This window comes from Salminus brasiliensis, chromosome 22 (assembly GCF_030463535.1).
Source record: "Salminus brasiliensis chromosome 22, fSalBra1.hap2, whole genome shotgun sequence".
NCBI lineage: Eukaryota > Metazoa > Chordata > Actinopteri > Characiformes > Bryconidae > Salminus > Salminus brasiliensis.
The window spans coordinates 27,710,332-27,726,481 of record NC_132899.1 but is presented as its reverse complement, the minus strand read 5'-3'; the positions used below and the strand labels follow the sequence as shown (position 1 = coordinate 27,726,481).

At 40.7% G+C, this 16,150-nt stretch overlaps 1 protein-coding gene across 1 annotated transcript; it reads left to right on the top strand.

Moving 5' to 3' along the window:
* Window positions 1-1,574: 1,574 nt before the first annotated feature.
* rundc3ab (RUN domain containing 3Ab) lies at window positions 1,575-15,381 on the top strand. Its single transcript, XM_072667590.1, has 11 exons — window positions 1,575-1,844; window positions 3,909-4,024; window positions 4,342-4,469; window positions 5,535-5,620; window positions 8,016-8,105; window positions 8,399-8,479; window positions 9,769-9,934; window positions 10,952-11,109; window positions 11,222-11,341; window positions 12,043-12,146; window positions 12,259-15,381. The coding sequence occupies exons 1-11, from the start codon at window positions 1,789-1,791 to the stop codon at window positions 12,399-12,401; spliced, it is 1,248 nt and encodes a 415-aa protein (XP_072523691.1). The 5' UTR covers window positions 1,575-1,788; the 3' UTR covers window positions 12,402-15,381.
* Window positions 15,382-16,150: the final 769 nt, after the last annotated feature.

Below are 16,150 nucleotides of genomic sequence, written 5' to 3'. Positions count from 1 at the left end.
AGTCATGTATAGTGTAGTAAATACATAGCATACTGCACATAACACCCCTCCCCTCATTTTAGGGGCCAAAGAGTGATTAAACCTGTCTAATATTATCAAAAATTAAATAGACATACTGTCAAAGATGGGGTTGCAAAATGTAATACTATTCTGAGGGGGTTGTCGATTTTTCATTAATTGGTACTGCCAATTAACCTACCTGCCAGTAGCTCCCCCTAGCAATGCCGTTGCCACTAGGTGGGTAAGGACTTAACACATGTCTCCTCCCATACATGTGAAGCCAGACATCTTTTCCTTTCGACCTTTGCTGGGCACGAAAGTGCCGGGCCATCAGATCCGGCACAGCAGCTAGCATACGCCTGTGAACTTGCGATCCCCGGACCAGAGAATTGTGTTTTATTAAAAAACATAAGCATAAATTATTAATATAAGTATTATATATATTATGCAAACCATTTTTGTTATCCATGGTGGTCTGGCTCTTCAGAACCCACTGTTTGGTTGTTATTTTGTTTTAATGAGTTCGAGTGGGCTAGGGGGTTTCAAGGTTCACTCAGTTTGGAGCACTCTCAAATTAAAGCTAAATAATTTCAATTGAATACACTGTAGTGGACAGCTAAATAACATTACCTGTTAATAGCAATATAAATAGCAAATAACTATAAACTGTTCACTTTTAATCCTGAAAATGCAAGAATAATATAAAAGAAATATGTAAAAATGTAATCCCAACATACTGATATGAAACATATGTTAAAAAGCAGGAAGCAAGGGAGAGGAACTACCGTCCCTGAACTACACCAATACAGGCGTATTTAGAGTATTATAGCATATGTAATATGTGTTACATCACTCTACTGACAAACAGCTCGATGCTGCTTTCTGAAAGGACACTGGTTTTAAGACTTCTGGAAGACATACCACAGTTTTATGGCCTGGTTTTATTCTCTTTCCAAAGATAAGTAATATTTCAGACTGCAATGCACGTGTTTCTCCAATGGGTGGCGGTCAGGGGTCCTTAGAAATCAGAAACTAAACAGTACTCTAGACCTGTCCTCCTGAAAGGGAGAGAGCATGTGAAAACTACCACCACCACTACTACTACTACTACAACTACTGATAATAATAACAATAACCAAATTAATTAAAAGTGTAAAGGTGATATATAGTATATAATAATAGTAGCAACAAAGTGATTGATGGGAAAATGTATATTTGTGAAAAAGAAAGAAATGTTATCTCTTTAATCTTCCTTGTAATGAAATATTAATTAATTAAAAATATCAAGTGTTGTATTTACATATTTGCAACAACATATACAATAACATTTGTTTCTGGCAACAATAACGATGCCAGATTATTTTTAAAATAATAAAATAAAAATGAAAAGTATCTTTTTAGAAAATCACTGATCATGCTCTTCTATTTTAGCATTAAAAGCAAAAAGATTCAACAGATTTTACAAAGGCATTTAATTTAACGTGTCTTTAACGTGACGTTTTTGATGACTTTCTCTGAGATAAGAATGACGAGGTGCGATTATGTCATCGTGGCGTCAACGCCGGGGCGGAGCCGAGCCAGACCCAGTAGAGAAAGGCAGCCAATCAGAGACAGAGAGCTGGACAGCTTCTTTAACATACACAGTGTGTTTTTTCATTTTAGGTGGTAAATGATGCCAGCTTTACACAGGATAGCCTGACCCGGAGAGCGCGTGTGACTGTGTAATGTGTGTGTGTAGTGAGGGTGTGTGTATGTAGTGTGTTTATATGTGTGTGTGTTTAGTGAGAAATGGAGGCGAAGAGAAGCACAGCGGTGGAGAGGAGGAACCTCCTCACCGTATGCAGGTGGGTTCCGTCTGCGTTGTTTTGGTCTTGGATTGTAAAAATGTAAAATATTTGTTTTGCCAAACAGCAGGAACACACTCACATTTATGTGTGTTTGTGTGTGTGTGTGTGTGTGTGTGTGTGTGTGTGTGTGTGTGTCTGAGAGAGAGAGGGTGCTGGGCTTTCTTGTGCTGATATGATTGTTTTTTATCCGCCTATTGATTGTATCTTTTTTTTCTGAATTTCTTTTTTTAGAACAAAAATTGATGCATTAATACTGAGTGAATGCCGATGCAATTAATTTAAAATTAATATTCAAATTGTGGTTAAGTTCGTTTCTAGACGGGCTGTGTCAGGTTGGTTTAGTCACTGTTATTGCGGTAGGGCGTCAGTAATATTTTTATATCCACCCATATTCCGCTAATGTCCCGCCTTATATTCTCTACGATTAGCTGGTCGGTTAGGCTGCGAACAATCTTAGCAAATCATCATGCAGCGGTAAGATCCGTCAGCCAATAGCAGCGCAGGAAAGGCGGGACCTTCCTGAATACAGGCGGTGTGGAGACCGTTGCCCGGATGATGTCGTTACTATGACGACAACCTTCTCTGGGCAAGGACGAGCAAGTAACGGTTAGCGGCTGCCTTTGGGAGTTGGCAGCTGAGATAACGGAAGTTAGCTTAGCTAGCTATTTTGCTGTGCTGTCTTTATTTTTTCATTTCTATGTTTATTTTTTTAAGACTCTAGGAAGCGTTCTCACTCTTATTTAGGTTTCAATGCTCCATTGTTTTAAGAATACAAATGTTACAAACAGCCATTTCTCCTTTAGATAGCGTTAGGCTAATGGTTCTTTTCAAAAAAACATGGCAAATTTCATGTCTTTCAGTGTTTTTAAACATTAAAAAGGTAGAACATTTTGTAGAGATTGCAGCTGATGGAGCCTAGTTACATTCAGCAATTTTTTAATTTTTATTATTTCTAGTTTAATTTCCTTCTGTTTTGCTGGTTCAACTCTAAACTTCTCACTCACCCCATTTTGGAGTTTTAGCACTTCATTTCAGAGTAGATGAATCACAAAAGGAGAATGGTAGAGCCTAACAAACTTCCAAAGTCCCTCTGTTAAAAGATGATGGGTGTGCTTAGAAGCTCCACCGCAGTTCTATAAGGAATCCATTATTTAAGACGTTTTTGGACCCAGTACTTTTTTGTACTCAATTTGTTTTTGATGGCTTCTTTTTCATGTACTGTTACTTTGTTGGTGTGAAGACACTCTCATTTAAGTATGGTTCTAAATACAGCCATATTCTAGACCATTGCAAGCTTTTTCTAGTGGACAATCCAGTGGTCTTCTGCCTCCTGAGACACTTGAAGCCTGTTTGAAGGCCCCTTTAATATTTGAAGGATTGGCTGGCATTGTCGTCCTGTTTTGGACGTGGTAGCCAGCTGCTGAAGGGGACATTGTTGCCCACAGAACAACGAGTGGTGATGTCATGCGCTCTTCATGCTGCTGGTCCTGGTTACTGGCTTTTGAGATCTCCATTGTTTAAAGCATGACTTGGCTTTGCAGCATCTGACTCTCCTATGTGTAGTGTGATATGGGCTCCAGCTCTTCGTTAATGGATCTGAAATGACTGATGTTCTCGTCAGTCGACTTACTGCTGACGCACTGATGCAGCTGGTCACTCAGTCGTTTACTGGATCTGAACATACTTTTTTTTTTTTTAACACCATAATGTCAATCTTTCTAAATTTTTACAGACATGCTACAGTTCCAAGAAAATCGAAGTCAAGTTAATTGGGCTTTCAAATTGGGTAGACAATTGAAAACAATATAAATAAATTATTTAAAAAAAAGCAAATAATATTGTATCGATTCTCAAACACAGTATTTTTTAATGAATAGTTTTTATGTAAAGATCAGTTGCACCATACACAATATATATAACAGTATTATCTCTGTAGACCACAGTGAGGGCGTGCTAGTTTGGCTTACAATTGATTTCCCCACGCTTTAAGCATGGCACCCTAAGAAGGAGGGTATGTTGGAGTCGCTGACCAGTTGTGAATTTACACTCTTTGCGTGGCAGGTTTTCAGTGAAGACGCTGCTGGAGAAGTACACAGCCGAACCCATAGACGACTCTTCCGAGGAGTTTGTCAACTTTGCTGCCATCCTTGAACACATCCTCAGCCACAGATTTAAAGGTGAATAAGTTCTGCTTGCAGTGGTTGCAACTCATGAAGAGTATGTGCAAACTAGGGATGGAGAACTCTGGTCCAGAAAATAAAAAATCCACCCCAGGAATGTGTTCCAACTGCCTAGGCAGCTCTGCTGCAGCTAATGCTGAGCAAAACTAGAAAATTCCAAAAGTAATTCGCCCCAGGCATTTTGAGCAAAATCCTGGAGCAGATTTTTATCTTCTGAATTTTTTCGACATTTTCCATCCCTAGTGCAAACATTCCCAATTTTTGTACATTTTTAAAAAATTTCTTAATGAATGTTTTTGTCTATTTTCGGACAGGTTCGGGAAGCTGGTTCGATGGTCAGCGCAGTTTCTGGGACTTCATTCGTCTGGCTTGCAGCAAACTCTGCAACAACTGCATTGGCAGCATCGAGAACATGGAGAACATCAACTCCTCTAGAGCAAAGGTGGGACTACAGACCATGCAAGATTTCCTTCCCAGTTTTTCCGCCAATTTAGTAAGCTCTGATATTCACACCCCATCATACAATGCTACCAGTGCTGTCAGGATGAAGGCTAGGGTGTCGCAGTTTTTCGAACTGGGCATAGAACAAGTTCCTCATGAATTGTGTTTAGAAAAAGACAGTCAGACTGACAAAATATTCCAGTGTTTCCGTTTTACTGGAGCCTTATAACTGAGTTGGTCCTCCACACAATGGTAAGAGCAGTCTGAATGTTTGGGTGGATGTTTTAAGCTTACCTTCAACCACAGATGCAGGTTCTCTTCTCCTTTGAATGTGGTAGCCACCCCACAGCATTCTGATCTTTTTGTGTTGTGAGGGAGATGCTAGGCTATGTGAGGGAAATGCCAAGCTATGACCTTGTGTTTCTCAATCCTGGTCCTAAAGGCACCTTACCCTGCACATTTTGAAGTTTACCCTGCTCCCAACACAGTAGCAAGCCCTTTAACAGTTGCAGGGGTGTGTTAATGCAGGAAGGGCCAGGTGTGCCTCCAGGACCAGGGTTGAGAAACACTGCTCTAAGTAGCATTAAATAGCCTGTTTGAATGTCGTGTTAGCACAGCTAGTCACTTCATGGTCCTTTATGATCAGTGTCCACAGCAGTAGCCCACTAAATATCTAATACATTTGGGATTAGTTGTGGAGTTAAAGATGTTTATGTAGAATGACCATCCTGACCTCACTAGCACTCTTGTTGTCTAATGCAATCAAAACCTCACAGCAATGCTCCTCCGAAATATAGTAGAAAGCCTTCCCTGGACAGTAGAGACAGTTTTAATTAGGTAATTAAGAATAAACTTTTTTTTTTTTTTTTTTTTTTTTTTTTTTTTTAAATACCCTTGATTTCAGAAGAGTGGGTGTCCCAATACGTTTGTTCATGTAGTGTACAACTATGAGTTGTTGATCTGCTGAAACGAAACAATGACCAAAAGCATGTTCTTTTTCCATGCTCTAATATAAAAGTTTAATTAAGAGTGATACTACACAAACATGCTGCTGTTGTGTCTGCAGGGCAGAGCATGGATAAGAGTGGCACTGATGGAGAAGCGTCTGTCTGAATACATTGCCACAGCGCTAAGAGACAGCCGCACCACCAGGTGAGAGCTTAGTGATAGCACCCAGAGGTAGGGCTGTTGCGGTAAAGGTGATTTAGGGTGGCTCAATATCGCAATATTTGTTTGTACCGTCAGTCATTGTATACACGTGGACAAAATTGTTGGTATCCCTTGGTTAATGAAAGAAAAACCCACAGTGGTCACAGAAATAACTTGAATCTGACTAAAGTAATAATAAATAAAATTGAATGAAATTTAACCAATAAAAGTCAGACATTCCTTTTCAACCAAAATTTATTAAAAAAAAAAATAAACTCATGAAACAGGCCTGGACAGAATTTATGGTACCCTTAACTTAATATTTTGTTGCACAATTTTTTGAGGCAAATACTGCAATCAAACAATTTCTGTAACTGTCAGTGAGACTTCTGCACCTCTCAGCAGGTATTTTGGCCCACTCCTCATGAGCAAACTGCTCCAGTTGTCTCAGGTTTAAAGGGTGCCTTTTCCAGACGGCATGTTTCAGCTCCTTCCAAAGATGCTCAATAGGATTTAGGTCAGGTCTCAAGGCCACTTGAGAATAGTCCAATGTTTTTCTCTTAGCAATTCTTGGGTGTTTTTAGCTGTGTGTTTTGGGTCATTATCCTGTTGCAAGACGAAACCTGCGACTGAGACCAAGCTTTCTGACACTGGGCAGCACATTTCTCTTTAGAATCCCTTTGATAGTTTTGAGATTTCATTGTACCCTGCACAGATTCAAAACACCCTGTGCCAGATACAGCAAAGCAGCCCCAGAACATAACAGAGCCTCCTCCATGTTTCACAGTAGGGACAGTGTTATTTTCTTGATATGCTTAATTTTCCCGTCTGTAAACATAGAGCTGGTGTGCCTGGGCCAAAAGTTTCATTTTTGTCTCATTTGTCCAGAGGACATTCTCCCAGAAGCTTTGGAGCTTGTCAACATGTAGTTTGGCAAATTCCAGTTTGGCTTTTTTATGATTTGTTTTCAAGAATGGTGTCCTCCTTGGTCATCTCCCATGTCTCCCAAAGTCCACTTTGGATCAAACATCGACAGATGGTGCGATCTGACACTGATGTTCCTTGAGCTTGAAGTTCACCTTTAATCTCTTTAGAAGTTTTTCTAGGCTCTTTTGTTACCATTCGTATTATCCGTTTCTTTGGTTTGTCATCAATTGTCCTTCTGCGTCCACGTCCAGGGAGGTTGGCTACAGTCCCATGGATCTTAAATTGCTGAATAATATGTGCAACTGTAGTCACAGGATGGTCTTATAGCCTTTACCTTTAACATGCTTGTCTATGATTTTCTTTCTAATCTCCTGAGGCAACTCTTTCCTTTGCTTCCTCTGGTCCATGTTGAGTGTGGTACACACCATGTCACCAAACAGCACAGTGACTACCTGTAGACCTATATATAGGCCCACTGACTGATTACAAGATTGTAGACACCTGCTAATTAGTGGACACACCTTGATTTAACATGTCTCTTTGGTCACATTATTTTCAGAAGTACCATCATTTTTGTCCAGGCCTGTTTAATGAGTTTACTTTTTAAAATAATTCTGTTGAAGCATGGTTAAAATCAATGTCGGATTTTCATTTGTTCATTTTCATAGAATTTTTATTTATTATTACTTTTGTCAGATTTTGTCAGACTACGCAGAATGCGCTCCTGAAGCCCATCAGCTCCGCTGCTTAAGCTCTCCCCACACAATGACTTTGCACTGTCTTGCCAACCTGCCCCTGTTTACCTGACCTCTGCCTGTTTCTTGTTTTCTGATTTTGCCTCAGCCCTTCTGTTATGGTTACCACAGGTCCGGTTTTGACCCTCGCCTGTTTTTTGGTTTGATTTTGGATCGCCACCCTTTCAATAAGCTTTCATAATCTTGTAAAAGTGAATGAGCGTATCTGTCTCGTCACAGACAAAGTGAGTAAGTTTTGTCCTCGTTGCACACTAAGAAAAACATGTTCGTCTGTGTGGTTTAGAGAGGACCTGAGTTGGCTAACAATATGCCCAACCGCACCAACACTGTCATTTATGGTGCTCTGAATGATCTACTCGGGCTCTCTAGGGTATGAAGGCAGAGGTCGTTGTCTGTCCAAAACCGTTTTTTTTGGTGGTGCTGATGCATTTGCTTTGCTTCGCCCAGAGGACTCATATACATGTGAAGTCATCGCCAGCCTTTAATGTGTTAACTGTGCAACTTCAGATTATTTAGAAAGAAAAGTACACAGATATATTGTGCAGGTGGGGTAGCAGATTGCCTGACAAGTGGCGGAGACCAACATCAGTAGTAGCTTATATAGCAATTAATAAGACTAGACCATATTCTCATGAATCCTGATGCTATATGTTCATACTGAAACACACACATGAGCAACATTGTAAACAGCAATAATAACACCATTTTTTTAAAAGGAGGTTCTACGATGAAGGGGCCATCATGTTAAGAGAGGAAGCCTCCGTGCTGACCGGTATGCTCATTGGACTCGGGGCGATTGACTTCAGGTGAGAGGAGGAAAAAGCAGGAAAAACAGATGGCTATGGCATCACAAGGGATCTAACCTGGCATCTCCTGATAACCAAGCCATTGCTTAGATTATTAAGCATCTATGGAGCCTTGCAAGTGAATTTGGATAAAACTGTAAAAAGCATATGTGGAGTATGACATAATGCTGATGTTAGTATTCTGAGGAGAATGTGGCTGAAACAGGTGGTATTACTTAGGATGGTTAGGTAATTAGGAGGTTAGGTGGAATGAAGTGTGGTTAGGTTCTCATTGCTGTTTTGCGTGCTCTCAGTTTCTGTCTGAAGGGAGAGGCTCTGGATGGTAAATCGGAGGCTGTGATTGACTACACACCATACCTAAAGTTCACACAAAGGTAAAATTCTTACTGTATTCTTTTGTTGACACAGTAGTCTATCTGCCTTTTATTAATACACAGTGATGGATTAATACAGTTGGGTTCATTCTATTTAACTGATATTTTAAATGACAAAGCCCCTGAAGCGAAAGCCCCTGCCTTATGTTTCCACTCAATGGTCACTTTATTAGAAACACCTAACATGTTTACACTTACTGGCCCTTTTCTGGTCGACAAGAAGCAAAAAACGCTGGTCAGTCCTTCTACAAGTAGACACACATTGACCATGCTATAACGGCCCTATTATCTGATCCATTTCTCTCTGGTTTTAAGCATATAGTAACATGATGGAAAAGGAAGAAATGGATTTGTTTACTTCCGCAAATGGCTGCATGTTGTCTATGATTCCGCTATAATCTGATCATGTGTCATCAGATCCCTCCGTCGGTTCAAATCCCTGTAGAGTCAGGTTTTATGCTGCACTGGAAATCAAAGCACATTGATACCCGGGGCTTTTGGCATGCATTGGACAGCTAGGCCTTTAAATGTAGTGGGATGCAGTCATGTTAAAAACGTAGGACATCCCATGAAAACTTTTGTCTTTTGTAATATAGTTTAACATCTGGACATTTGATCTTGACTCGGATGGAGGTAATATAACATAACTAAACCCTTACAACTGAAGAGATTTCAGAACATCTGGATGTGTTTTGGTCAAATGAATCCAAAGTCGAATGATTTGGACACAGTAACAGAGGATATGTATGGCGTAAACCAGACACAGCATTAAAGCATGGAAGGTGGAAATGTCATGGCTTGAGGCTGCTTATCTGCAGTAGGGCCTTGAGAGCTCTCCAACATAGCTGAAACATCACACAGCTGAAAGATTTCTGCATGGAGGAGTGACATCAACTGGGACAAAGGTTTTTTCAGAGACTGGTAGATCGTTATCAGAAATGTCTAACTGAAGTTATTTCAGCCAAATATACCCAGCCAAATACCAGCTTTTAGAACATAAGAAAATAGCATTTCTATTAATTATATATTACAAATGGTATTTAAAGATATTTCTTCGGTTATTAGTTTAGTTATATTACCTCCATCTCTTAATATTGTTTACATGAAGATTAAACGCCCAAATGTTTAAATATATTAAAAAAAGACACAACTGCATACCTAGTATCTGATCTTCATGCCTGTAGCTTTGAAATACTGAACAGATGGATGTAGACATACTTGCAAATCATAACTATGCCTATGAGATGCCATGGCCTTGACTTGCTCTAATGCTGTTATTGGGTCTGCAGCTACGACTACCTGAGTGATGACGATGACTGCCGTAGTGTGGACAGCAGTAACAGCGACGACAGCGTCCCCGAGCACCCCTACATCCCTCTGGTTACGGATGAAGAGAGCTGGAGCAACAAGTGCCGCAGAATGGAGCAGAGGTTCAAGATAGTCAACGCCCAGAAGGTTAGCCTGTTTAGGTTACAAATGAAAAGAGCCATGGCTATGGCTAAGGACAGGTTAAAACGCCCCCCCAACACATGTTGTCCAAATGTTCTTCAAGTTGCACTCATTGCATATACACACAAAGTTTGTCCAGTCCCTGGAGAGAAACACTGCCAATAGAATAGGACTCTCTGGAGCAGATAAACAGATAAATGCCTAATGTATGGACTAAGGCGTAGGCTAGAGCACTATAAAGCCTGCCAGCAAATGTGAAGCCACTACCTCTTTTGAACTGCCGTTGATGCAGCTTCACTAGGTAGCCAGCGTGCTCAGAGGAAAGTGTGTTTAATGACTGATGATAATGTAGTGACATTTTATTTATGGCTCAGTTTGATGCGAACTGAGACCACCTCTTTTGGTCTGGACCGTGGTCCGTGGCACCTTTTACACCTCCTTCTTTGGTTCGGGCCATATTAAAATGTCTGAAGGTCTGGATCAAACAAGGTGTGGGTGTGTAGGTGTGAAAGCACCCTGAAGTTGCCACACTTTTCAGTTCTAAATATTAAAGCAACTATTTTTACCTCTCTTTATGCCTTTGAATTAAACAGCCTGCTTGTTACTGCATATTTAGGACTGATGTGTGTGTACATAATCCAGTTGATTGGATTTCTTAAATTATGCCTTGTTCAGAAAGCAGTCCAGGCTGACAGACTTCTTATAACTGGTTTTGGTAATAAATGAATGAAAGAATAAAAAAAATTAAAATAAAAAATATGTCAAAAAGGGTATCAATTCCCCCAGCTGTACCCTAGATGGCGCCAACATATTGTTGTGAATTTGAAACAACAGGCCTAAAAGATTTCTTATTCAATCCAGGGTAGTATTTAGCTTCTAACCTGTAAATGTAGACGATCACTTTGTTATTAGTTTATCTTTTTTTTGGACCAACTTTGGCATTGTCAGTGCCTGGAGTTACTATAGGATAATCATAAATTTTCCTTTCAAAAGAGTTCACAGGTCCTCTCTGTGTGTGTACAGGGATATTTAGAAGAGCTGGTGCGTCTGAGAGAGTCCCAGCTGAAGAATCTGGAGACCGAAAATAAGCGGCTGAGTTCCAGACTGGAGGAGCTTCAGCTCCAGAGCCATCAGGAAAAGAGAGAACTAGAAAGCATCATACTTGAGCTACAAGAGCAACTGTGAGAAATCTCTCTCTCTGTCTTTCTGATATATTATAATATAACATTTGTGAAAAGTCATATTACAATATGTGACGTAGTAGATAAATATTGTGATATTCTGACATTTTAGGACAAGTCTGATTCCCGGTGAATCCCACCCACTATCCAAAGACATGTCAATCCCTCTTGTCAACCAGTGGCCATCACTTCATACTTACAACAACCAGGAGGACAGCAAACTGTACCGCAGGTAAGAAGAAGAGATCACTTCTAGTTGATTTAGAACCTGATGGAACACACATACAAAGACAACAAAGTGGTACACATAAAGAATATAGAACATAGTGGAACACATAGATAGTAGGATGGTAGATATAAAATGTAATAGAGCACTTACAGGATAGTAGATATAGAAAAGGGTGGATCACATACAGGATAGTAGATGTAGAACAGGGTGGAACACACAGGATACTATATGTATATGTTGAACATGTACAGGATAGCAGATAAAGAACATGGTGGAACTTGTAAAGGATGGTAGATGTTTAACAGGGTGGAGCACATGAAGAATTGTAGATGTAGAACAGGGTGGAACACATACAGGATGGTACATATACCACATGATGGAACACGCACAGAATAGTAGAGAGTAGAATATGATGCAATTATTGCTAGATGGTATATGTAGGAGATCTTAAATTACATGCATTATTGAAATTAGTTCCTGGTGAAACGCATCTAGAACAGTGGTAATCAGTCCTGCTCCAGTCCATCTACTTTCCTGCATACTTCCACACCAGCCCTAATTGACCCCACACAACCCATGTAATTACTGCTCTAGAAGAAGAGTTTGGTTAGCTAAATGAGGTTGAACTTGGAGAAAAGTATATCTCCTGGAGGAGGGTTGGCCACAAATGATGTAGTTCTACATGTTTCTTTGCAAACCTACAGGGGAAGTTTTCCCAGCCCCGAGCCTCTCTCAGCACACATCAGCCTGGACTCTGATTCCCAGAAGGCCGAGGCGAAGCAGAATGGCCAGCCTTGGTGTGCAGCAGGTAAAACCTTCAAACCTCAAACCAGTCTTTACATTAACAGTTACCATATCTCAACTCTTTTCTCTTTATGAACGTCTCTGTCCTCCTCAACCTCCTCCCCCCCTTTGTTTAGATAAAGACTACACCCCGTCCATGCTGGGTTTGTGCGGGTCACTGGCCTCGTTGCCCAGCTGCAAGTCCCTGCCAAGCTTGAGGTCCACAGAGTGCCTGGTCAACATTAGCGCCGAGCCCAGCCCTGCGCTCACTCCCAGCTAGGGGGTGCTGACGAGTCTAGTCTAACACACTAACACACACATTTTGTCAGCAAAGGCATCCAAAGACTCTTGTGGCTATCTGATCATTTGTCCTATCCAGATCTCCTCTTTCGGTGTCTTTTACTCTTTGCTTGAAGAAAATAAAAGGCAGTAGTATGGGACAACTTTGGGTTTGGCGTTCAATGAGCAGGTCAAACCTGCATTATTTCCAGGCACTCAAACTGCTGCCATGTTAGCCGCAGAGAAATCAACATCGCCTTCCTCCTGTTTGGCCTTTGGTTGCCGTAGAGCCCGCTGTGTGTCTATGAATGTCTTTGCTGTCCGTTTTCCCCTCGTCTTATGCTCTTTTTAGCTGCCTGGACTGCAGACTATGCATCGACTGACTCGATTCTGCACCTACCAGCACCTTCCCTTTAAGAAACCAACGGAACGCAGTCATGCAGATGCAGACAATAGCACACACACACAGTTACACACAGTCACACACGTATAGACACGTAATGGTCAGTCAGTCTCTGTGTCCCTAAGCTGCTCACTTAAAAGCCCAAATTTTCAGAAACCTTTCAGAAATGGGAGATCTTGGTTTCGTCCTCTTTGGTTTCGCCGTCGCTGCATGTTAGCGCTTGAGACACAAGGAGGCCCCAGCCTCCTGATCCAACTTTTTACTGTACACTTTCACCATCACCTAATGACCTGTAAATCAAGTCAACAAGAAAGCTGAGGTACTGCCTTTTCCTCCTCCCCAGATTTAAACAGGTACAGGCGGATGATGCGTGTAATGTTATAACTGCCAAAAGACAGGCATCACAGCGCCAACGGTATACTATGTAAACAACATTTTATATATAAGAACCAGAGTCCTTTTCACTTTTTGTTATGTTGAGGCCTTGTGCTTAAATAAATAAAATTTTTTGCAAATGTATTAAAAAAGGAAAAAATAAACTTTGGAATGGACATAAGTATTCAGACCCTTTGCTCTAACACCTGAAATGTAGCTCCAGGGGCCATCTTTGAGCTGGTCCTTGTGCACCTTAATAAGTCCGCCTCTAAATTCAGTTGCTTGTGATTTGGACACACACATGTCTATATAAGTATTCTGAAATGGAAGAAGTCTGGAACAACCAGTGCTCTTCCTAAAGCTGGCCAGGAATCAAGGGAGAAGGGGCTTTGAGAGAGGTGACCAATAGTCACTTTGGCTGAGCCAGATCCAAACATCCTGTATGCTGCCAACTCCACCAATCTTGGCTTTATGACCAAAGATTGAACTTTTTGGCTGTAAAAAATGGCTGTACACCCACAATTCCCATGCAGTATATTTTCCTTTGCAAAAAATTCTTATTATGGGGTATTGGGGAAGATTAATATATCACCCCACAAAGCCTCAACATAACAAGTAAAAGGGTCTCAAGACTTTCCAAGTGCATAGTGTTTGTGTGTGTGTGTGTGTGTGTGTGTATGTATGTATGTATATGTATATATATATATATATATATATATATATATATATATATATATATATATATATATATATATATATATATAGGATGATAGAAAGAGAGAGAGCTGTACACTACATGCCCAAAATATGTGGACATCTCATCTATACATGCTAGTTAGATCTCATTCTAAAACCATCTACATTGATATGTAGATGCTCTGCCCTTTGCTGCAGTATCAGCCTCTACTTTTCTGAGTAGGCTTTTCTCTACAATATGAATCGCTGCCATTCAACTGCATGAGCATCACTGATCTTGGGCAGTTCAGGTCAGGGTTCTGTTCAGGCCAGTCAGGTTCTTCTGTATCAAACAGAACCCCTTGCGTCTTTATGGACGTCGCTTTGGGTTTAGAGGCACATACTGAAACAGCAGCACCCTGCCGCTATATTCCAGGGTCAAGTAGAGAGGCAGTGAGCGCCAGAAGCAAAATGACGATGGGGTACGTTAGGCAGGTTTAGCTTAAGCTTTAGCTTTAGCTCTCATGACTGCTCAAATCAAAAGAGAGAGAGGAGCCATGTTATCCTTGTGATTGGTCAGAGGTATGCTGACACAAACCTGACCCACTTTTAGGACTGCCTATTCCTCATGGAGAGGAGGGCAATATTGATGAAATACAGAATGCATATATTAGGCTTTGGGAAGATATTCACAAGACGCAATTTGTACATTTACGCTTGGGTCCCTGAGGAGCCAGACTAACATTAGGAAGTTAGGTTCCCAGAGGCTTTACAGTACATCCATGTCTTATCTCCAGGTAAAAGCACTGCCAATAGCATAGGATACTTTGAAGCAGATATACTAAGGTATACTAAGGTATACTAAGGTTACTATACCCAGTGCCAAGCGTATGGTGGAATTCTCTAGAGTTAAGCAGCTGAACAAACACCTCTGGGATCTCACTAACGCCCTTGTTGGGACAAATGTAATCAAATCTCCACAGCACTGTTCCAACGTCTAAGGTAAAGCCATAAGAGTAGAAGTTGTTACTGCCGCAAACACAGGAAGACTCCCTTGGTGGATGAGAAGGGTTCTATTGCCTTTTGGACACATATTGTGTATGTACAGTACCCTTTCAGAGCAGTATAAATGACCTGCACCACGTACTGTCATGGCGTACTGTATGTTTGTCTGTCTGACATTAGATTGTTGCATTTGTCTCTTTATGGTAGCATTGTAGTGTGTTAAGCCTGGAAGAATGGACTAGATGGTGGAGGTCCTGTCCTGTAAAAGCGCAATCAATGATCAGAAGTTGATGAGGTTATTGTTTTTTCTTTTGAGGTAAAACCCCTTGAAGCCTGTGTGTAAAGATGTAGAATAAAGTCTCCATGTGTGAGTGAGAGCAAGAGTAATGCTAGGCCATTAATTTTTAATATGAACTTACATTTTTTCATTTAAACTGAAAAGGCTGTTATTTATGATGCCCCTGGCAACAATGCTGTTCTTCGTTCTAAACTGCAATAAAACTGCCTCTCTTTTTGGTCCCTTTCTTTTTGCCACAGCTGTATCTTACTGTGCATCTTGGTCACCTTCCATCCACATCTGGCCATTTTTACATGCCAAAACAGTGTCACTTTTTAAAGTGTGCACCGTTAGATCGGTCGTAGGCTCTTTTCCGTTTGCTGTGTTGCTAATTCAGGATCACGAAGTAAACACACAGCGACTTGTAATAATAATACGACAGTTTCGTTCTTTAGTCTTGCACTACAAGTACAAGGCTAATGTAGTTAGCTCACGCTAGCTAACTTACTAAAGTCCCAAATCCTCTGTTGGCATTGTGTAAATCACATTTGTATCAAACCACATCAAGGAGACCATTTAATAGGTTTGGTATCCACTGAAATGAGATTGACAGCTTGTACCATGTTTACACCTAACTATAGCCATGGTCCAGCATGAAAGATGATGTATGGTCACATAATTATGAACATTGTCCAGCACAGCTGTTTCACACCGGCTTTTAATACAGAAACCCTGCAGATCGCTTTAAAGTGTTTGTCTGACGAAGATGTTACCATGCTAACACCACAATAGCTTATGTTGTTTGCTACAGTGCATCTGAAGATATTTCCTTCACCAAGGTTTAGTTCTCTCTGAACTACTCCACAACTGAATAAAAGAATGTAGTCCTCTACAGAACTCTTCTGCATGATGGTTATGGTTATTTGCCAGCATCCTGTGGATCTTGTTAAAGTGAGTGCCAGATCATACAGATCAATTTCAGTTTAAGTGTGGCATTTAACCGGCCTGGCTGTAT